At 38.6% G+C, this 24,093-nt stretch overlaps 1 protein-coding gene and 1 non-coding gene across 3 annotated transcripts in view; one reads left to right on the top strand and one right to left on the bottom strand.

Moving 5' to 3' along the window:
* CYP39A1 (cytochrome P450 family 39 subfamily A member 1) overlaps window positions 1-24,093 on the top strand; it is a 93,943-nt gene that overhangs the window by 14,294 nt on the left and 55,556 nt on the right. For both annotated transcript variants that reach the window (XM_019457326.2, XM_019457327.2), the window contains exons 2-7: window positions 380-515; window positions 2,951-3,125; window positions 4,434-4,583; window positions 5,485-5,578; window positions 14,062-14,169; window positions 19,367-19,457. In XM_019457326.2, coding sequence (XP_019312871.1) covers window positions 380-515; window positions 2,951-3,125; window positions 4,434-4,583; window positions 5,485-5,578; window positions 14,062-14,169; window positions 19,367-19,457 — 754 coding nt within the window. The remainder of the gene's footprint in view (window positions 1-379; window positions 516-2,950; window positions 3,126-4,433; window positions 4,584-5,484; window positions 5,579-14,061; window positions 14,170-19,366; window positions 19,458-24,093) is intronic.
* LOC128777836 (U6 spliceosomal RNA) lies at window positions 22,473-22,577 on the bottom strand. The gene has a single exon (XR_008423155.1). It is a non-coding gene; the product is annotated as a U6 spliceosomal RNA (small nuclear RNA).

The following is a 24,093-nucleotide window of genomic DNA, read 5'->3' on the forward strand; positions in this document are numbered from 1 at the left end:
CTGTTTTGTATGTTTTTCTTGAACAAAATTGAGCAGTAGATTGCTCGTAAGCCTACTGCTATCTGGAAAACAAGGTTCAAACATCACTGTTGACATAATTTCTAATAATTATTTCTAATTATTATTTCTTACTACAAGAAAGGAAGCTTCAAACAAATAACATGATCAAAAGGAAGGTTAAGTATCAGGACAGAAGAAATCATGATTTATATAATTTATATTTGGCTGAATCTGCCAAAATGTATAATGTTACTATATATAAGCATAATAATTTGTGTCTTGTCTATAACTTCAGCACTGGGGTTCTTGTGTAACCCGTGGCCCATAACTTTTTATTAGAAATGCTTCCTAATATCTGTATTTATGTGTTTTCTTCCAGTATGGACCAGTATTTACAGTCTTTGTTATGGGCACCCGAATGACCTTTGTTACTGAAGAAGAGGGAATTAATGTGTTTCTAAAATCCAAAGAAGTAAATTTTGAACTAGCAGTGCAAAAGCCCGTCTATCGTACAGGTAAAGAATATTTTCAGATAGTTTGTTTGAATACAGCATTGGTCCAAGAGCAGCTTTGGGTAACAACCCCTCACTCCTCTACCGAGAATGATGACAGCCCTTATTTTATGCTCTAAAGTGGGAACATAAGATAGAAAGAACATCTGATGATTTTGGTAGTTGACAAACGAATTCTTGGCAGCCTCATTTCAGTCTTAACTAGACGTGTGTAAGAGACGAGGTTACCTCGCTGCTGTTTATTTGGAAAATATTCGGAATCTGTATCCTGTTACAGCTCCCACGATGTTCGCTGGGACATGAACATCTGCTGCCGTGTATACAGTGTTCTTCAGGCTATAGCTCTTGGCTTGATCACATGTTGCTACTCTGCTCACTGAAAGTAGAATTCCACTGCTTAGTAAGCCCTTTACTATGGCATTGCCTGGCACATTCCATAGGGCTATTAAGGTAAGTGGGGCTTGGCGTCATGTAATCGGCGGCCTTTTGTTCTCCATCCTCAGAGACTGCTGGATTGTACTTGTCAGCATGCTTCTGGTGTGACCGTCCACTTTATTTCTTCCCAGGCTGCAAACGTGTGGTGCTGAAGCCATTTGTCCTCCCAAGAATGCAGAGCGATTGCATTTTTGTGCCTGATTCTTCTTTTCCTTGGTTTCTTTTCTTTTCTGTTTTGTTTTTTGTTTTTGCTTCTTTCTTAGTTTTTCTCTTCATGTAGCCTCTCATGCATTTCTTACCATTAAAACAGAACAGTTTTAAAAGCTGTGAGTGACCGATAGCATGATGATCATTTCTTTTTGCTTGCATGAAAATCACAACATGTTGGCCAAATTCTTTGATGATTTAGTGCTTCTTAATATTTAAACTGTGGAAGTCCAGAGGCACCTGGGTGGCTCATTTGGTTAAGCGTCCGACTTCGGCTCAGGTCATGATCTCACGGTTCGCGGTTCAGGCCCCGCGTAGGACTCCACACTGTGCAGAGCCTGCTTGGGATTCTCTCTCTCTCCCTCTCCCTCCGAGCCCCTCCCCCACTCATGCTGTCTCATCTCTCTCTCTCTCTCTCTCTCTCTCTCTCTCTCTCTCAGAATAAATAAACTTTAAAAAGTTAAATAAATAAACTATGGAATTCCAGATCAAAGAATAGAAATATTCTGAAGGCTCTTGATCTGTATCTTCATATATCCCTCCAGAAAAATGTGCCAACCTCTCCTGTGTTAGGGCTGCATAGAAGTGGCCAAGTTTTTTCACCTCTGCCTCCATTGGGGACTTTCATGTTTAAATATTTCTATTTAATAGACAAAATATGTCAATATAAGTACTCTTGAGCCAGCTTCCTTTGCCTCTCGTACATTCCCCTACTACAGAGATGTATGCTCAGGAGATCTAAACATTATTTTTAATGAACTTGTATAAAATGTAACCTACCCATAATAGGCTGATGAAATATAAAACCAAACATTATTTTTTTGCAAAAGTTACTTTGCAGACAATAAAAGAGGATTAAAGAAAAATATATAAGACTAGTGAGTTTAAAAATTCATACTCTTACTGGCCAAACTCAAGCCGGAGTGTGTATGTATCATGGAAGGATCATGAACAAACACTAATGCAAAGGAACAAGAGCTACTCATGGGATTAGGAAAGGCCTCCTGGTGGAAGTGATATTCAGTAAAACACTTGAAGGAGAAAAAGAAGTTGGCAGGATAAATGCGTGGCTTATAGTTGCGGGTGTGTGGGAATGGGGTGAGGCTGGTCAAGTAAAGAGTTTTGAGCAGATAGTACATCTCATAAAAATGATGGGAAATATAAATATTAGAATACACTGTACCTGGAATACAAATCTCAGGAGGGGGGGCAGGAAGGGAAAACTAGAAAGGTGGTAGAATGCCTTGTAAACTTTGTTAAGGATAGGAAGCCAACGAAAGCCTAACATGGAAATAAGTGGTGCCTGGGTGGCTCAGTCGGTTAAGGGTCCGACTTCGGCTCAGGTCGTGATCTCACCTCAGTTTCTGAGTTGGAGCCCTGCGTTGGGCTCTGTGCTGACAGCTTGGAGCCTAGAGCCTGCTTCAGATTCTGTGTCTCCCTCTCTCTCTGCACCTCCCCTACTCATGCTCTGTCTCTCTCTCTCTCTCTCAAAAATAAACATCAAAACTTTTTTTTTAAATAAATAAAGATAAAAATAAAATCACTACATTTATGTTTCCCAGAGGTCCTCCGAATCACCCACTTGTAGATCACCCCTTAGAGTGAATCTCCCTACAGACTTTTACTGACTCACAGGATAGGTCGAATCTTCATCTGCTCTTATTTGCGGGAGGCCATTTTATGTAAGGGGAGGACTTTGGATCTAGTCCTTCCTGACCAAGTAATAGTAGATGTACGTTGACTATTTGCTTCAAGGAGTCATTGCTTCTTTTGAAAATAGTTTTCTCTGTTTATAGCATCAATTCCAAAAGATACTTTTTTTACACTGCATGAAAAACTTTATGTCACGATCAAAGGGAAAATAGGGACTATGAACCTATATCAACTCACTGGACAACTGACTGAGGAACTACATGAGCAACTGGAGAAATTAGGCACTCATGGGACAATGGAGCTGAACAACTTCGTAAGGTAAATTGTTGCATTAGTATGGTTTAATCTTGTAGGGTTCTTGCATGTGGGTCTTTTTTTGGGGGGGGAGGATAAAAAATTCTGCAGCCAGTGCATTGAACGTAAAAAATTATCTGGTGGATTAATGAAGTCTAACTAGGTAATTATGAGATTATATTCATCTTTTCAATTCTAATTAACAGGTAGTTTTTAGTTAGCACACCAATTTTAAGGTGAGCAAATAAGGCCATACAATCATTTAAAAACATTTATAGTAATTTCTCTTTAGTGATGCCATGCCACATAGAACACATCTACCTAGAGGGGATGCTGATAGGTGAGACAGGGAAGGGCAGTGGAGGAAGCCAAATGGCCTCAGCTGTGTTCTGAAGCTTTCTGGCAAAGGTCAGGGCTGGGCATAGGGAGCCATGAGAAAAATTCCCAGCATGCATAAGGAGATTTGGTAAATTGAAGTTACCGCGTCGGCCATTTTTCCATCTCATTGGGATGCCGAGGGCAGGATTCAATAATTCAGATTCATAATAAAAGAACAGCGTTTAATATTTTGTTAGAGGTCCAACAAGAGAGAGAGAGGAAAACAAACCAAAAACAAAATAAGCAGCCATCCAAACTTGTAGCATGCCCAGTACCTACAACAAAACAAAGCAAATTCTTGGATGTCTTTGAAACTTTGGGGGAAGCAGATCCTGAAAAACTAGTGAAGAAGGGATGGTAAATAAAAATGAAACAGTACTTGGTGTCACTAGTCTAAGTCTTATTAATAATCTTTGATTTTTTTTCACTTAAGTATGCCACAGTAATCATTTTATTTACTTATGGCAAAACTTAATGATGATAGGTACTATATTTCAGTACGCAGTGGTTCAGCTCTGTGGGATCCTGTGAGAGCTTAGGAAATTTGGTAACTAGTGTTGCCCTGAGTCTTTGGTTATTTTTTGCTGCTCTCTAAAATCATGGGCTGTATCTTAGTTATTGGTATTACTTGCTAGGTAAGCGCTTGTTGAAATTATTGAGTCAATTTATTTCTGGCGTATCATCTCACATTTGTCAAGATCTAACAATGCTTGCTTAAAAAGCATTTTAAAATCTTCAGAGAAATAAACCAAAATTTCAGTTACCCCTAAGTTATCTTGACCACAGTGAGCAAATATTAAAACCTTTTAAGAGTAACACTTTCCCAAAAGAATCTGTGGCACATTATTATCTACCCCTAATATATATCTATTAAAGTAACTCCCTTTTTTTGTATCCTGTACCTTTCTTCTTTGGTCATTGGGTCTGACTTTTTATGTGTTTTTATCTTTGTAGGCATCTGCTTTATCCGGTTTCAGTGAATATACTCTTTCAAAAAGGTTTGTTCCCCACAAATGAGAGAAAAATCAGGGAGTTCCATCAGCATTTTCAAGCTTACGACGAAGGTTTCGAGTACGGGTCCCAGATGCCAGAGTGTCTCCTAAGGTAGAGAGATTTTTCCCTATAATTAATTAACCAACCAAGCTCCTCCCAGAAATACATACCTGTCTCATTTTCCTCTTCTGAGTAGGGAGAGCAGCATCCAAGTGGAAGACACAAAAGCTACTTCTCATGATCAGTTTTTGTTTGTGGTTTGTGTTTAAATTGTTGGAGGAACTGAAGAAGAGAGAGATGCATTCTTTCCTCTTTTTTTTTTTTTTTAATTTTGAGCAAAAATGAGATGGGAGAGAGGGAAAGTAGAGAGAGTGTCAGAATGAAACGAAGAATTTCTCTCATTTACTGCTTATTATTATCACAGTCGTGGCTGTAGTTTGGAACCATGCTAAATCACCAAGTATCACCGATCATAGATGTTGTTGTGTTTAGTCTCTCTGAGGCAAAAGGAGACATGGTCAAATGTATTTCTCACGGTTGGCTCCCATGGTTTGAATGCAAAATAACACATGAATTCTTAAATGCCTTAGCAGCTGGTCTGCAGTAGTGGCTGGTCAGATAATATTAAAAAAATCATAGCCGGTTTGTTTCACCCGGCTTAAGCCAGTCCTCCGTCCCTGTGCAAGTTTTTCATCCTCTAGCAACTGACAACAGCCCGAGTAAAAGTAGGGCAAGCAGGTCATACTCTTTTTTTTTTGTATTCAATGCCAATCCTGTAAGAATGCAAACATTTATTCGCAAAAAAAAAAGTCACTAAAAATGTGGCTGCCTTGCCCCCTCGATTTTTCTTGTGGACTAGTAAGTCTGAAGGAAGACCTCGCATGAAATTCTGGCAAAACTGAAGACGAAGTTTGGAGAAATAATTCCATAGATATTCCCCCTTTCGCGCCATGACCGGTTATTCCTGAAGTGCTTTCCCGTGAACTTACGCACCTGCTTTTTCCTCACCCAGTCACTGGTCGAAATCCAAAAAGTGGCTCTTAGCACTCTTTGAGAAAAACATTCCCGGTATAAAAACATACAGATCTGCGAAAGATAATTCGGTGGTAAGTATCCCTTAGTTGTTTTTTTTTTCCAAAGTATGTGGGATGAAAGCAGTCATAAGCTATGGTTTTTAAAAGATGTTTTGCTAAAAACTCCTAAGATTGTTCAGGTGACATGTTTGTGTCAAGTACCATGTTGGATGTTTACGTACATTAATCTGTGGCTACATCCTCACAACAATGAGGTAGGTATTATTGGTCTTCTACATAAAGAAAAAAACTGAGGCTACAACAGCAACATATAACAAGATGCTCAAGGTTTTACTGATTTATGTATCCTACTGTTGAGTCAGCAGGGGTAGGTAGGAATGATGGTGCGTCAGGCAAGGAGAACAAAGCTCCATAGACTTTGTTCTTCATGCCACTACCACTAATTTTTTCTCTCTTCAAATGCAAGGATGTGGTAAGATATAATTTGAAAAGCAATGCCCTGGGAGCCACTGTCCTAAGCGTCCTAGATCTGTGGTTCTTCAGGTGTGGTCCCTAGACCAATGGTACCAACATCGCCTTGGGAGCACTCGATCGGAAACTCTGGGGTGGAGCCCCCCAGTCTGTGCTTTGATGGGCCTTCCAGGTGGTTCTTACACTTGCGTAATGAAAGGAAGAAAGGTTCTCAGCCCTGCCTGCTCATCAGAATCTCTGGGAACCTTTGAAAACTATCTGATTCTCCAGACTTCCCCTACCCTCCACTGCCCAGAGACTGGGATTCACTGAGTCTGAGCGCGGGCTCAACTTCGGTCTCCAGTCACATGACCTTGGGCGTGGCACCTTGCCTCTTGGCCTCAGTTTTTTCACCTGCCTCATAGAATGTGGGGCTTAAATGAGTTAATATTTGTGAAGCAATTAGAGAGTAGTGAGGACCACATCAGAGTTTACACCATGTGATTATCATTAAAAATCAGATCTTTTTTTTTTTAATATGAAATTTATTGTCAAATTGGTTTCCATACAACACCCAGTGCTCATCCCAAAATGTGCCCTCCTCAATACCCATCACCCACCCACCCATATATATAGATATATATATTAGGGGTAGATAATGCCCATCACCCACCCACCCATATATATATAATATATATAATATATATAATATATATAATATATATAATATATATAATATATATAATATATATAATATATATATATTATATATATTATATATATTATATATATTAGGGGTAGATAATAATGTGCCACAGATTCCCTCCCACCCCCCATCAACCCTCAGTTTGTTCTCAGTTTTTATGATTCTCTTATGCTTTGGCTCTCTCCCTCTTTAACCTCTTAAAAATCAGATCTTTTAGTATTTACAGATGATACCAAACATCTCTGTTTGCTTGATTTTATGTTATGATAGCAAGTGTTATCACAAGCAACTCTGCTTAACGCTGGAGAGGAAGGTCGCTTTAGAAAAATAAGGATGTGTAAATGCTTAGGTATCTCCCTCCTAAATAAAGAGAACAGAAAGCTACTCTGGAATGCCCTTTATTGATAAATGATGTTGCAGCTAGGGATTCTATTTTATAAACAGACCCAGACAAATACATTTTTGTTTGCATAATTTTCCAGGATTGAGGGGAAAAGCCCCATGTGTGTAAAAGATTCATCCAGATAGATCTGCAATTTGTGGGTCTGGAAACAGGGTTTTTAATGCCACAGCTAAACTCTCCACTGACAATACTTCTAGAGTAACATTTCTCATTCCTATTCTGAAGAAAGGAGGCATTTTTTTTAACATTTATTCATTTTTGAGACAGAGAGAGACAGAGCATGAACGGGGGAAGGTCAGAGAGAGAGGGAGACACAGAATCGGAAGCAGGCTCCAGGCTCTGAGCCATCAGCCCAGAGCCCGACGCGGGGCTTGAACTCACAGACTGCGAGATCATGACCTGAGCCGAAATCGGACACCCAATGGACTGAGCCACCCAGGCGCCCCGAAAGGAGGCATTTTTAATCATAGGTGCTCCAACTTGCTATTTGAATAGAGACACATTTTGAACTTTGCTGAAGATAGTCCAACATTTAAGACTTTAGGACAGAGGCACCTGGGTGGCGCAGTTGGTTAAGTGTCTGACTTCGGCTCAGGTCATGATCCCATGGTTCTGGGGTTCAAGCCCCACATCAGTCTCTGTGCTGACAGATCAGAGCCTGGAGCCTGCTTCGGATTCTGTGTCTCCCTCTCTCTCTGCCCCTTCCCTGCTCGCGCTTTCTCTCTTTCTCTAAAATAAATTAATAAACACTTAAAAAGTTTTTTTAAAAGACTGGGAGAGAACTCAGTTTGAACATTCATGAGAAGTTTTCATTTTTTTGTGTATCATTTCTGTTTCTTCCAACAGTGTTCACACTGAGCTTGTGTTTTGTACCCAGTTTTTTTTTAATGTGGGCTAAGAAGAAAATAAAAGATTCTGTTGTCTTCTACTGTATAAGTAGATTTCAATGGCCTAGTTAAGCAGAAGGCTGGAAGAAGTTTTTGTTTTTTTTAAATATTACACACACATTTTATCACATTATAAACATCAAACGTGGTGATTTCTCTCTTGTTATTCTAGATGTATATTAAACTAGTATTTTCATTTAAAATTAAGACTGCACCTACAGAATAGCATATCCAGAGAATGAAATCCATCTATAGGATTTTTCATGAGGTACAAACTTTGTGTTGCAACAATTTACGTTGTAGGATAAAACCTAGGATTTTCAATTTTGCTAATCCATTGTCACAAAAACAGTAACAATGAGACATCGGTAGCATTTCTGTGGTGCTTACTCTGTGCTAGGTGTAGTGTTACACATTCCACAAGTTCATGACTCATTTTTCACAACCACTGTAATACCTAGAAAACTGGGGATTATTAAAACCAGAAAGCTGAGGATTAGGGTGGTTAATCACTTTTGAAACATTACATGCCTTTGTAAGTAACAGCAATAGTCTCCCATCATGTATTTTCTTTGATAGTGATTTAACAGTTATTTCTCAGATCATAAGACCCGAAGCAAAACTACTAACGGTAAAATGCAGTTCTCTTAATCCGTAATCCATGAGAGTTGTGGGTTGTATCTCTCATGGGGCAGTATAGCGTAGTAGCTAAGAGTGTGGGCTCCAGAGCCAGGACCTGGCTCAAAGGGTACGAATCCCAGCTCAATCATCGACACGCTGCCTGTCCCTGGCCAAGTTCCCTAACTTAATTGTGCTTCAGTTTCCTCAAATGGAAAACGGTGAAGATAATGGTATCTACTTCTTGGAATCGTGGTGGGGATTGGATGGTTAAATACTTGTAAAGCCCATAAAACAGAACTCGCCTTAGCAGGCAATGACTAGGCATTAGCTACCATCATTTCTGTAACCTAAACCTGAGTTAAACCTTAAGGCTCCAAGTGCATGAGTAGCTCAATGAAAATGGTACAGTGTCTGAATTTCTTCCCCCTGATGGGAAATGGCCACTGATAAAGGGGTGTTCAGGAAACCTCCCAGTGAAGAAAACATGCTCAGGGAATTTGTGTGGTGACCCAAGAGCAACTGTAGGTGGTCTTGGATGGGGCTCTGAGCTTAGTTGGCACCATTCCAGTCAAATGTCAGTTCTCTTCATGTTGCGGTATTTATAATATATACTGGCTTGACGATACTTTCTTCGTGGTGTATAGGCTGAGAATCTTCGTGGAAAATGGGGAAAGGATTTTTTCTTGAATTCTTCAGAGATCTGTGTTTCTGTGTTGCTGGCATATTCCTAAAAGCAGAGGTTTACTATTTTTTTATTTTATTTTTTATTTTTTAAAATTTACATCCAAATTAGTTAGCATCTAGTGCAACAGTGATTTCAGGAGTAGATTCCTTAGTGCCCTGACCCATTTAGCCCATCCGCCCTCCCACAGCCCCTCCCATAACCCTCAGTTTGTTCTCCATATTTATGAGTCTCTTCTGTTTTGTCCCCCTCCCTGTTTTTACATTATTTTTTGTTTCCCTTCCCTTATGTTCCTCTGTTTTGTCTCTTAAAGTCCTCATATGAGTGAAGTCATATGATTTTTGTCTCTCTCTGACTGAGAAATTTCACTTAGCATCATACCCTCCAGTTCCATCCATGTAGTTGCAAATGGCAAGATTTCATTCTTTTTGATTGCCGAGTAATACTCCGTTGTATATATATACCATATCTTTATCCATTCATCCACCGATGGACATTTGGGCTTTTTCCATACTTTGGCTATTGTTCATAGTGCTGCTATAAACATGGGGGTGCATGTGTCCCTTCAAAACAGCACACCTGTATCCCATGGTTAAATGCCTAGTAGTGTGGTTGCTGGGTCATAGGGTAGTTCTATTTTTAGTTTTTTAAGGAACCTCTGTACTGTTTTCCAGAGTGGCTGCACCAGCTTGCATTCCCACCAACAAAAAGCAGAGGTTTATTTTTAAAAAATTGTCAAAATGCTATTATGTACTAAGTTTTGCTTTAGGCACTTTATAGGTAGTAACTGATTTAATTCTCACAACAAGCCTATGAGGTAGATACCACGTTATGGCCATTTTATTGATGAGCTTAAAGCAACTTGTCCAAGGTTACCCAGGTCTTGAGTAACTAAACCAGGTTCTGGTTACACATAAGGATCTTGGAAGTTGCAACTCCATCCTAAAAACAAGTAGCAGGTGGAATGGACCAATGTTGGAATTATCAGATTGGGACTTTGAAACAACTGGGGTCTATGCATAAAATAGACTGAATGCCAGAACAGACGGACAATGTAGGCAGAGAGATGGAAATCCTTAGAATGAACCAAAATTAAATGCTAGGTATAATAAACACTATAGCAGAAATGAAGAATGCCTTTGATGGACTTATTTGTAGGCTGGCGGAGCTGAGAAAAGAATCTCTGAGCTAGAGGATGTATCAGATGAATCCCCAAAAACTGAAAATCAAAGGGAACAAACACTAAAAAAAAATACAGCAGAACATCCAAAGACTGTGGAAATGTGGGACAACTACAAAAGACATAGTATACATATAATGGGAGTACCAAAAGGAGAAAAAAAAGGGAGAAAGGAACAGAAGATATATTTGACAATGATAATGACAGAATTTTCCCCCATTTAATGTCAGACACCAAATCATAGATCCAGGAAGCTCAGAGAACATCAATCATGTAAACACCCAAAACTACACCTCAGCATATTACTTTTAAATTACAGAAAATGAAAGATAAAAAATCCCAAAAGAAGCCAGAAGGAAAAACTCCATATCTACAGGGGAACAAAGATGAGAATTACATCTGACCTCTCCTTAGAAACCATGCAAGTGAAAAAAGAGTAGAGCGAAGTATTAAAAGAGTCGAGTGAGAAAAAAAGCACCCCCGTCTGGAATTCTATACCCTGTGAAATTGTCCTTTAAAAGTGAAGGAGAAATAAAGACCTTCTCAGACAAACAAAAGTTGAGGGAATTTGTTGCCAATACACCTTCTTTATAAGAAATATTAATAAAGCAGTTCTTTACAGAGAAGAAATAATATAGGTCAGAAACTCAGATCCATATAAAGAAGGGAAGAGCGTCAAAGAAATAAACAAAGTTGAAATAAAAATGTATTTTCCTTATTCTTAACTGATCTAACAGATATAATTTGCTCAAATTATAATAGCAACAATGTATTTGATATATATATATATATATATATATATATATATATATATATACATATATATATGCACACTTATGTGTGCTTGTATATAAATGAAATGATTATATATGGTTATTTGGTTGTCTCTCTATATTCTTTATCATATCTTTCTATAATAAACTGGTAATCCAGTAAATAAAATGTTTCTCTGAGTTCTGTGAGCCCCTTTAGCAAATTAATTGAACCTCAGGAAAGCGTTGTGGGAACCGCTGATTTTTATAAGTACAGATAACAACCTGGAGTTGCAGCTGGCATCTGAAGCCCAAGGAGGAGGTTTTTGGAGCCTCCAGTCTGTAGCCTGTTGGTCCAAAGTCCAGGTAACAACCTGGGCTGTGACTGGCATCTGAAGGGCAGGTGCAAGGGTGGGGAAAGGGTATAATCTTGTAGGACTAACAAGTCCAGGACTAACAAGTCCTGACCGACTAACACTTAACCTGTATAATCTCATGCTATTTCTGGGTAGATAGTGTCAGAATTGAATTGAATTATAGGGCACCCAGATACTGTCCTGAATATCATTTATCGTTGTTTGGAACTTCCCTCCCCCCACTCCCCATACACATACATATTAGACATTGGTACCAGAACCCCATAGCAAAGATGTCCTCTTTACCACTCCTTTTCAACATGATGCTGGAAGTGCTTGCTAATACAATAAGTCAAGAAAAGGAAATTAAAGTTACATTTATCAGGACAGAAGACATAAAACTATCTTTTTTCTTAGATGCCATGATCATATATATTGAAAATCCAAAAGAATCAACAGACAAACTATTAGAACTAATAAGCAATTATAGCAAAGTTGCAGGAGACAAGTTAATATACAAAAGTTAATTGCTTTCCCATATACCAACAGTGAACGAGTGGAGTATAAGATTAGAAACACAATACCATTTACATTAGTATCCCCCCAAATGAAATATTTAGGTATAAACTTAACAAATGATGTATAAGATCTGCATGAGGAAAGCTACAAAACTCTGATGAACAAAACCAAAGAACCAAGTAAATAGAGATTTTGTGTTCATGGATAGGAAGATTCGATATTGTCAAGATGTCAGTTCTTCCCAACTTAACCTATACGTTCAATGTAGTCTCAGTAAAAATTCCAGCAAGTTATTTTATGTATATCAGCAAACTGATTCCAAAGTTTATGTGGAGCGTCAAAAGACCCAGAATCACCAGCACAATATTCAAGGAGAATGACAAAATTCTTCAAAAGAGCAATGCTCCCCAACTGCAAGATTTATTGTAATGCTACAGTCGTCAGGGCAGTGTGGTATTGGTGAAAGAATAGACCAATAGATTGATGGAACAGAATAGAGAACCCAGAAATAGACCCTTTTAAATATAATCAGCTGACCTTTGACAAAGAAGCAAAGGCAATATAAAGAAGCAAAGATAGACTCTTCAACAGATGGTGCTGAAACAGTTGGGACACCCACATGCAAAAAAAAAAAAAATCTAGACACAGATCTTATACAGTTCACAAAAATGTACTCAAATGAGTCACGGACCTAAGTGTAAAATGCAAGAGTATAAAACTACTGGAAGATAACATGGGAGGAAACCTGCTTGACCTTGGGGTATGGTGATGCCTATTTAGGTATCACACCAAAAAATACAACCCATGAGAGAAGATGAAAGCGTATGAAAAGATGGTCCACATCATATGTCATCAGTGAAATGTAAAGGAAAACAACACTGAACTACCACGACACTCATTCTGTCCAGAATCTGGAACACTGACCACACCACCGGTGTTGCTGGTGAGGATGCGAAGCAACAAGAACTCTCATTCATTGTTGAGGGGGAAAAATGGTATAGACACTTGGGAAAACACTTTGGTGGTTTCTTATAGAAAACAGCAACAACAACAACATACTCTTACCATAAAATGTAGCAATTATGCTGCTTGATATTTGCCCGAATGATTTAAAAACTTATGTTCACACAAAAAACCTGCACGTGGATGTTTACAATAGCTTTATTCATAACTGCTAGAACTTGAAGGCACCAAGATGCCCTTTAGTAGGTAAATGGATACACTGTGGTACATCTAGGGACTGGAATATTATTCAGCACTCAAAAGGAATGAACTATCCAGCCATGAAAAGACATGGACAAACCATACATTCATAGCACTAAGTGAAAGAAGCCCATCTAAGAAGGCTACGTAATATATAGTTTCAACTGTGTGACACTCTGGAAAAGGCAAGATGTGGAGAAAGGAAAAAGACCAGTGGTTGTTGGAGAGGAAGGAGAGGTAAATTGGTAGAACACAGAGGATTTTTAGGGTAGTGAAAATAATTTGTGTGACATTGTAATGATGTCTGCATATCATCATGCATTTGTCCAAACCAATAGAGTTTATAATGCCAAAAGTGAACCCTAAGGTAAACTACGGACTTTAGGTGATTATGATGTGTCCGTGTCCTTGATCCATGGTAAAAAAAAAATACCATTTTGGTGAATGATATTAATAGTAGGGAAGGCTGTACATGAGTGGGAGTGAGGGTCATGTGGGAAGTCTTTGTACCTTCCTCTCAATCTTATTGTAAACCTAAAACTGCTCTAAAAAAACTAAAGTCTTTAAAAAAAAAAAAACAAAAAACCTAAGCCAGAATTTGAACCAATGCATAAAGCAGCAGAGACCCTACTCCTAATTACTATCCTGCTGGTAAGAATATATATCCCTTAGCATGCCTCCAGCTGCATGGCTAGGAATGGCAGAAGTAGCTTATTTGAAAAATATGCATGCTCTTTATTAACAGCATTCTTTGTCACGTAGCTGTGGTTTGACAATATGTATTTCTTTTAAACAGACATTAATGCAGACTTTGCTGGATATCATAGAGATGGAAAGAAATGAAGAAAACAGCCCCAATTATGGGCTTTTAATACTTTGGGCTTCTCTGTCCAATGCTGTCCCTGTAAGTATATTAGTAAAGTAAGGGTTACAGTTCTGTCTACTGCAATTTCAATTTTTTTCCTTCATTTTTCTTTCTGTTCTTTCTATTATGGGAAAGAAAAAAGACAGCAGTGGATCTGGTTGTGAGCTAGGAAAACAAAACTCACATGGCTAGTAAAATCTGACAAAACCACAGAGGAGGCAAAGCAGAGATCTCAAGTGAATTCTGCCCTCTGCAAGGCAGCTCGTCCCAGGCTAAGGGAAAAACTTGCACTTTGGGGTCAATTGTGACAACACTGCTTATGGAGCACTTTCTTTGTCAGGCAACATGCTTAGTATTAGCGCTTGAAATGAGTAGGTCTTGACTCTAACATTTTACTGGGGAGAGAGTAGGCAAATGGATAATTTGAGATGGAATTGGTCTGGAATCAAGATATCCCCCTCCAGAGCTGTGGAATCTCAAAGAGGAAACTTCAACCTTCAGCCTCCATTTCCTTTTGGGTAATGAAGGGATAATACAGCTCCTGATATGGTCCTAGGACTTGGGTACTTAATGAGTGGTGACTCATTTCTCTACAGGGTTGTTGCAAGGATTCAGTGAGATAAACCCCACTGATACCCGGTGAATATCAGTTTGTGTTAGGTGGCATCTATGTCCTGTAAGCTTCCCCATGAATGGAACTGGTGACCTTGGAACTCACAATACTTCTGAAGAGAGCAGAGAATTTTTTTATGTTTACTTATTCTGAGAGAGAGAGAGAGAGAGAAAGAGAAAACAAGCACAGAAGCCAGGGAAGGGCAGAGAGAGAGAGAGAGAGAATCCCAAGCAGGCTCCGCACTGTCAGCACAGAGCCCAGAGGTCATGACCTGAGCCAAATCCAAGAGTTGGACACTTAACCGACTGAGCCAGCCAGGTGCACCAAGAACAGAGACTTTTTAACTGTTTCTTTTTAATTTATTTTTTTAGTATTTATTTATTTTTGAGCGAAAGAGGGACAGAACGCAAACAGGGGAGGGGCAGAGAGCAAGGAAGACAGAGATTCTAAAACAGGCTCCAGGCTCTGAGCTGTCAGCACAGAGCCCAACGTGGGGCTCGAACTCATGAACCGTGAGATCGTGACCTGAGCTGAATCAGATAGTTAAGCTACTGAGCCACCCAGGCGCCCCTTTAACTGTTTCTTTTAAAGTTGTTGTAAACTAGATCAAAGCCATGTGCTGTGTGCCACTTCGTGTTTGATCCGCACCAGCTACCTGTGTCAGAAGATTCCACATTAGCTTAAGCCGCGCTTACATTATTTGAGAAATTAAAGAGTAACCTTTTTGATGCATCTGTCTTCTACTAAATGGGACTATTCAGCCCATCTCTAATGATACATGTAGCCATTTTTCTTTTTTTCTTCTAGCAAATAGAAATAAGATATTTTAAGTTATTATTTATTTCTCCCTCTTCTTAACGAAGGCTTTCTAAGTACTGATAGTCTAGTTTCTTTTAACCTGTTGGAACACAGACTGGGTAAGAAGCGGAAATAGAAACGCTGGCCTCTCTGCTCACATGTGTGTCAGTCTTACGTATTTCATCTGGAATGGGCAAATAAGAATCGTCTAATCCTTTCCTCTTCTTTATGTACCTCTGACATTATTCCCTGATTTCTCCTTAGACAGCTTTCTTGGATACCGAGTAAGCTACAGCAAAATTAAAAGGCAGACATCAGAACAGCTCCCAAAGCAGCAACAGAACAGCCACTCCTGTCACAGGATTAATTTTCAACATCTCATTAGAGAGGTCCCCCAGAAAAAAGGGACACAAAGCTCCAATTGATCTGACTCAGGGGAAGTCAGTTCTTTGGAACGTGTTCCTGGCATTCATCTGAGAGGACTTAAATCATTAATTTCAGAAAGAAAGTGTCTGATGATTAGTGAAAGATCCATCTTGCTGGCGCTTGTTGGCACCTCCAAGAGGCAGCTGGTGTGTGGACAGACACCCTAGAAAGGCTTCAGAGAGTCAGGCCCACTGCCAAATCCCAGTTCTGGGTGACAGTGAACCGATTGTTTAACCTCTCTGAGCCTCAGTATTCTCATCTATAGGATAGGATGAATGTGATCTACCTCATACGATAGTCATGACGGTTGTATTTTTAAGAAATGGGAAGTGGCTAACAGTCCCTGGCACAAAGAAGGTGCTCAATGAGTGTTAGCTTTCTTCTTTTATAAAAAGTGAGGCCATCCTTCCAGTCAATCATTACTTTCAATGGCCCATTAATTATAAGCTGGCTTGGTTCTCAAACCTGGACCAAATGCCCCAGGGTTGGAGTGGCCATGTCGCCTGGCTTCTGTGATGTCCCATAAGTCCCTAGACAACCACTGCAGGCCCTGCTGGAGGGACAGGAGGTGGGGCCTGTCCTTTCTTCTCTTCTCTCCCACTCTGTGCTCTGCCTCCAGGCCCATGGAACTCAGACCTATCTGAAGGATAGGCTTGGGACAGGTCACTAGAAGGCTCCATTATGGTCAAGGTGACCTTTGGTGGACTGGCCCAAAATATTAACCATAATTTGTGAAATTATTCCTGTGGGGAAACCACTTCCCAATTCCAAGAAATTCCTTTCAAATGAACTTTTTAAGAACATTTTTCCAAAACTAATCTCACAGCTGACATTTTGTCTTTGATATCGACCGCTTCTCTGAAGCTCTTTCTAAATCTTTTTGGTAGTGACCACTACCCCCCACCCCACCCCATCTCACTTTCAACTCGCACAGCATGGGTTGTTGGCAATATACCTGGCTCATTTTTCACCTGATTGTATTTCATATCCCCAACTAGACGTGTAAAGTTCTTTGGGCAGGAATGATGTCTTGTACATATTTGTGTTTACCATGATTGTAGAAGACTGTCTGACATGTTATGGAGACTCCCTCAATATTTATTAATCTGTTTTTGAATGGGGGAATAAATGCTGCTGAAGAACATACCCAATTCATCTTCTCTCTAACAGAGCTGGGCAGGGCTTTCCTCTTCGTCCATTGTCATCTGTGTTCTTACCTCTCCAGAAGCATTATAGTGGCTGCTTGTGAAGTTCAGTGAGCCAGGGCACCCTTTTTCTTTTTGCACAGCCCTCACCGTGGACTTGACCCCTTTGACAGAACTCTAATTGTCATTTTTGGGAGCAATTTTTAACTGAGAGTGTGCCAAGGTCTTGTGGTCACTTAGTCTTGTTTGTTGATTCAGTAATATATGTAAATTTCTTAGTTTCTTATTACTGTCCTTTTTTTTTTGAGAAAGAGAGAGAGGGGAAGGGTCAGAGAGAGAATCTTAAGTAGGCTTCATCCCATGACCATGAGATCATGACCTGAGCTGAATCAAGAATTGGATGCTCAACTGACTGAGCCACCCAGGCACCCCTACTCTTTGCTGTCTTTTATGTGTCTTTTTCTTTTCTTTTTGAAAAAGTAATTGAGCTTTTTTTTTTTTTTACCAAATTTAAGTGATAAATAACATCATTGTACAGCCATTTATAATTTAGCTGATTTTCTTGTGTTTGTCATAAAAATAAATATTACCCAATTTTTGTCAATGTCTAAAACTCTAGGCACTATTTAGTGTAACTCTGAACCCCTCTTTTGTATAACTGAAAGTCTATGTGCTATCACTAAGCTGTTTTTTCCCCTAATATTAACTCTGACCTTTTATTCATTTATTGAATATTTATTTTTGAGAGAGAGAGAGAGAGTGTGCGAGTGTGTGCGCACAAGCAGGGGAGGGGCAGAGAGAGGGGGGGACAGAGGATCCAAAGCGGGTTCCATGCTGACAGCAGAGCGCCCAATGCGGGGCTTGAACTCATGAACCATGAGATCACGACCTGGGCCAAAGTCAGATGCTTAACTGACTTATCCACCACCCAGGCGCCCCGTGAACTCTGACCCTTTAATAAATAAGATGAACTGAGGGTGGAGTGGTTATTAATTAAATCCAATAATTTGGCCCTTCCATCCATAGATAGTAATAGAAGGAGCCCGAATGGGGAGACAGGAGAAGAGAGCTTTCTGGTCATGTTTCTTCTAGTGTAAATCGGCCTGGATGATCTCTAGGATAAGTCTTTTGTAATGTGGATAATGCCACAGAAAGAGGCTCTCCAGATGGTGGCGGACTTTGTTCTCCCACTCACTTTGTTTATGTACACAGAAGCATATTTACCCTCCCACAGACAGAGTTCCTGCCCCAGAGGGGAACACCATTGAGTAGTATCGAATTTGGCTTATTTGAGCGCTTCCTTCCGATAATTGCTCTTCCTTCTTTGACCACAGAGGGGAGTATTGGGATTATTTAAAGGTACTTAAAGTTACCTCACAAAAAAAGACAAAAAAACTTAAGTGTTTTAAATATTAAGTATTTTCTGAGTCTTTCAGGACTGATTTTCCTAGATGAAAGTTCTGTCACAATACATATTTACAGAAAGGATGAAAGGGAAACCCAAACTTCTTTTAACGATTTTATGTAAGGTGACTGTGTAACCTAAAAATAGAAGCAAAAACATCTACCCAAGTTAGTGGAAAGTTAATTTTTGAAATGTATGGCGGTATAATTTTACTTTGTAATACCACAGTGAGGAAAGACATGAAATGATTTTCTTTGGCCTAGAGAGAGAATTTGCAAGCATGCTATGTTTGATAACTTTCAGGTGTGAAAGAACCGTAGTTTTGATACTGAGTAACTCTCATCCTTTAGTTTATTGTATTTTAGGTATACTTTCCTAGGCTTATTGAAAATTACCATGTTTTATTTGCAGAATATATGATTTGCTCATTCATTTCTATTTCAAGAAAATTAAACTTTAGAAAATGTTTTTGTCTGGATTAACATTCTTAAGTGTCATAATTTGTTGCTTCTGGATATTTATTGTATGCCTCTGTAATATTTTCTAATGTGAATTACTAAAAAAAAATCCTGCCTCATGTTTTAGTAGAGATAGTTTAGTCTGTATAAACAATATAAACTGCAGTGACAGAATGAAATTATAGATTTGGCTCTCAGAGATGGGTAACATCTCTGTTGTCCATAAAGTCTGTTTTCAAAAATGCTCTTCAGTGTGCTTTTAAGTTTAATTTAAACATTTTCCTGGCTTCTTTTCATGTTTACAGCTAATATTAAGTATGCTTTCATTCACTTTCAAAGAAGGTTGTATTGTTTGATACATGGATTTGTTGTTGTTGTTTTTATTTTTAAGGTTGCATTTTGGACACTTGGATTTGTCCTCTCTCATCCCAGTGTCCACAAGACCATTGTGGAAGGCATATCTTCTGTGTTTGGCACAGCAGGTACTAAACCTGAATTGAATTACACAGTTGAAGAGATATCTAATAAATATGCGCTTGTCACATGTTACGGGCAAACCTAAGTGCCCAGAATTTTATAGAAGTTGAACATAATCCAAAATTGAACACCGGATATAAACTGATCAGGTAGATTCCTAGAATTTAATTACTGTCCAGGATTTTGGAGGTCATCTAGTGCAACCCCCTTACTTTCCAAATCATGAAATAAGTGCTAGAAAGATTGTGATTTGCTTAATTTTCCTACTTAAATGCAAGTATATATATACTTGCATATATATATATATATGCAAGTATATATATTTATACTATGCATATATATACATTTATACTATACATATGTATACTTGAATGCAAACATATATAGGCTTTTTCTTCAAATATGTGTATATCTTCATATTGTTTTCCAATATGCTACTCACTAACATGCCTTTAAGTTTAACTTAAACATTTTCCTAGTTTCTTTTTTTTAATTTTTTTTATGAATATAATTTATTGTCAAATTGGCTTACATACAACACCCAGGGCTCATCCCAACAAGTGCCCTCCTCAATGCCCATCACCCATTTGCCTAGTTTCTTTTAATGTTAAGGGCTAATACTAAGTCCACTTTCATTCACTTTCAAAGAAAGTTGTATTGTTTGATACATGGGTTTTTTGTTTGTTTTTTTTTTAAGGTTGCATTTTGGACACTTGGATTTGTCCTTTCTCAACCCAGTGTGTGTGTGTGTGTGTGTGTGTGTGTGTGTGTGTGTGTGTACACACACATACACACACACACACTATATGTATATGTATAGACACATATATATATATATATACACACATACATGCAGGCTTTTTCTTCAAGTCTCTTGGACCTTCAAACCTCTTGGCCCTTCAGTTGTTTTTGGAATTCAGGATTTTCCAGATTTTTGTAAAAAGTTATATGGTGAATATATTGCATAACATAGATGTCAGGTAATGTTTTGTCACTAAAGGAGTTGTTTTAAAAGTTAGAGTTAGAGATTTGGGAGGGTTAGGACTGTAGATGGGGATTGCCACCTTGCACTTTTTAGTTCCGTTTGGGATGCTTGTCATCTGTTTTAAAAAGGAGAAATAAGCTTGAATGAAGAGAGCGCTCAACCCCTTGTTTATGTAGCATAATTTGACCTGTTTGGAAGTAGCATCTTTTAAAAAACCTCAATATGTCAAATTATGTATTCTGATATAAAAAGAATAATAAGTGACTTGGAAGAAAACAGTGTAATAATAGGACGAAAGTCTGATGCCAATAGATAGTCCCGCCCCCCACCCCCACCATTTCATGATTGCTGAAAATATTTTCTTTGAAATGTTTTTTTTATTTTCTACTGCTTCTTGTTGAATTAAACCAAAAACCAAATTGGCTTGATCAACATGACTGTCTAGGCAATACTGTCTCTGAGCCTTGAGTATGAATAGCAGGTATTGGGGTTGGGTCTTACAGATATGGTGAGGGTTAGAATCACTGAGCACCAGCAATGCTAACAAGTTAGATTTTGGAGATACGTTAGTGAATACAAGACTACTTGCCCTTATGGGGCTTAGAGCTACAAAGTTAATGGAAATGTGCATGCCTGCACATCTACAAAGGATAAAAGGGAATGTGTCTTTGATTGTCTCATATTCACCTTCACCGTTTCCTTACTGGAGTCTTCTCCTGACTTAAGGTTCTCCAAAGTCATAATCTTTAGGATTTCTCCTCTGACAGAAAAATGTTCCTTCAAACAGCAGTACCAGTGTAATAATTACATCTATCAATGTCTTCAGTTTATAAGACTCTTGCAGAATTGAAACAGTTTACCTAAAATATCAAATGTTCTTTGCTGTGTGTATACGGAACGATTCAGAATCCGTTTACGCATAAGATGTAGTAGCAGCTCAGGAATTTAGAGGTGAGAGACCACTCACTCTTTGAAGGTTGATATCAAGGAGTATATCTATGTGTGACAACGAATTCTGTCAAAGCACATTAGAGTGCATGGAACAAGAATCTGACTCATACGGCAGTTCTCACATTCTTAATGTTCTTCTCTGTTACAAGATCATCACTTCTTTCTTGGAGATGTCCTTAGTGACTTGGATGCCTCTCCACATCTCTGTGGCCTCAACACTCACCACTAGAGCCCATCCCAGGCATGATGGTCAACTTTCTTATAAAATAAGTCTCAGGGTAAAAGTTGCTATTGAATAATTGGTCCTTTGTATCTGGCTTCTTTCACTTGGCATAGTATTTTATTTTATATCATGTGATTTTACATTAATTGATTTTCAGATGTTAAACCACCCTTGCATTCCTGGGATTAAAGCCTACTTAGGCATGTGTATAATACATATAACTTTTATGGATATAAAATATCCATAGTGTATATATACATATATTTATATCCATATGACATTTGTAATTTTTATGTTGCTGGATTCGGTTTGCTAGTATTTTATTAAGGCATTTTATATCTATATCAAAAAGGGATATTAATCTGTTGTTTTCTTTCCTTGTGATTTGTCTGGGTTTGATATCAAGACACTTTTGGCTTTATAGAGTGACTTAAGAAGTATCCACTCCTCTTATGATTTTTCAAAGTGTTTGTGAAGGAGTGATGTTAATTCTTCTTTAACCATACGATAGATTTACCAGCAAGGTGATCTGGTGCGGAGATTTTCTTTGTGAGAAGTTTTTAATTAATTCAACCCCTCTACTTGTTATAGGTTTATTCATATTATATATTTCTTATTGTCTTTAATTGAAATAAAGCTGACACATAACATTATATTAGTTTTAGGTGCACAATATAATGATTTGATATACGCATGTATTATGAAACGATCACCACAATAAATTTAGTTAACACCCATTATCACACAGTTAATTTTTTTTCTTGTGATGCAGACTTTTAAGATCTGCTTTCTTACTGACTTTCAAATACATAATACACTGTCACGTATTTATTATACCATTGCTGTACATTCCATCCCCAGAAAAACGTGGGACACTTCACAAATGCGTGTTATCCTTGTTCCGGGGCCATGCTAATCTTCTCTGTATTGTTCCAAATTTAGTATATGTGCTGCCAGAGTGAGCACTGTCTCTTTTTTCTTGAGTCAGTTTTGTGGTTTGTGTCTTTTTAAGGAATTTGTCCATTTCATCTAGGCTATGTGACTCGTTACATTCATGTTATTGCCTGTAATCTTTTTTATGTTCGTAAAACCACTCGGAAAGCATCTCCCTCTTTTGTCATTTTAGTAATTGTGTCCTCTTTCTTCTTTTCTTGGTCAGTGCAGCTAAAGGATTCTCAGTTTTGTTTTCAAGGAACTAACTTCTGGTTTTGTTGCTTTTATTTTCTTGTATTGCTTTTCTATTCACTACTTCTTTTATTTCTGTCCTGATCTTTACTATTTATAATTTATATCCCTTTATGTTGATAAAGGGATATTCTTTATTTTGTTCTTTAGACATAATTTTTCTCACAGTCTTTGAACACGTTTTAAAATATCTGATTTAAACTCTTTTTTTTTTCTTTTTCTTTTTAGTAAGTCCAACATCTGGTTTTCTTCAGGGATGGTTCCTACTGATTGCTTTTCCCCTTGTGTATGGCCTGTATTTTCTTGTTCCACGTACTTTTGCGTATTTCCCATTAAATGTCTTGTAATTTTGTGTTGATAATGGGACACTTTCAATAATACAATGTAGCAGCTCTGGAAATCAGATTCTCCTATCTCCTCAGGGTTTATTGCCACTGCTCCTTGTCACAGCTCTTGTTTGGGTGTTTCTTTATTGACTTTGGTTAACTAATTCTGTAAATTTTGCATTATCATGTGTGGCCACCTGTGTTTCTGCTTGGTTAGTTCAGGGTTCAACTAATAGCTGGATGAAGACTTCCTTACACTAAGAACCAATAAGACTCCTCGGTTTGCATGTTTTGGATTTCGTTTGCGTGTCGGAGCATGCCTTCAACACTCCGCTAGGCAGTAGGCAGCTCTGCCTTCATGGTCACTTCCACTGACACAGAGCCCCAAGGTCAGCCATGAGTCAGACCTTAGAGCCTTCTCAGGGCTTTCCGGAGCCTGAATAAAGCCCCGGGCATTTGTACTGTCCTTTATAAGCACACATTTCTATAGTCCCAGGAATACACTGGACCTCTGCAAAGCCCTAGGACATCTCATTCCCTAGCTCTTCATTTTACTATTTTTGATTTGCCTGTTGTGTGTCCCAACTGTTGTCTATTGCCTCGGGGAGCTGCAAAGTCCATTATCTTTAAAGGTTGCCAACCAACACCCCAGGGGAAAAGACTTACTCCACTGAGTAAGTTCCAAGTCCAGTCAGATAAAGATAGTCTTGTAGGTGGGACCTTGTAGGGAACCCTCAGACAGGCCAAATAATGAGAATTCTCTAGGAATGAGGTTTTGAAGGAGTTCCAATATCATTCTGTCCCCTCTGATGGCTGTTGAGCTGCTGGTCTGCACTGTGATTGTAGGTGATTGGTTTTTAAGACTACCGTGGATCTATGGCGAGAGGGATGGGAATAGGGCACATTAAAATGTCATTAAGCTTGCTCTTCTTACCAAGATTTAGCCATTTTTCTTGGATAAAAACCCCCTG

This window comes from Panthera pardus, unplaced genomic scaffold (assembly GCF_024362965.1).
Source record: "Panthera pardus isolate Hobbes unplaced genomic scaffold, ASM2436296v1 HiC_scaffold_17, whole genome shotgun sequence".
Taxonomy (NCBI): domain Eukaryota; kingdom Metazoa; phylum Chordata; class Mammalia; order Carnivora; family Felidae; genus Panthera; species Panthera pardus.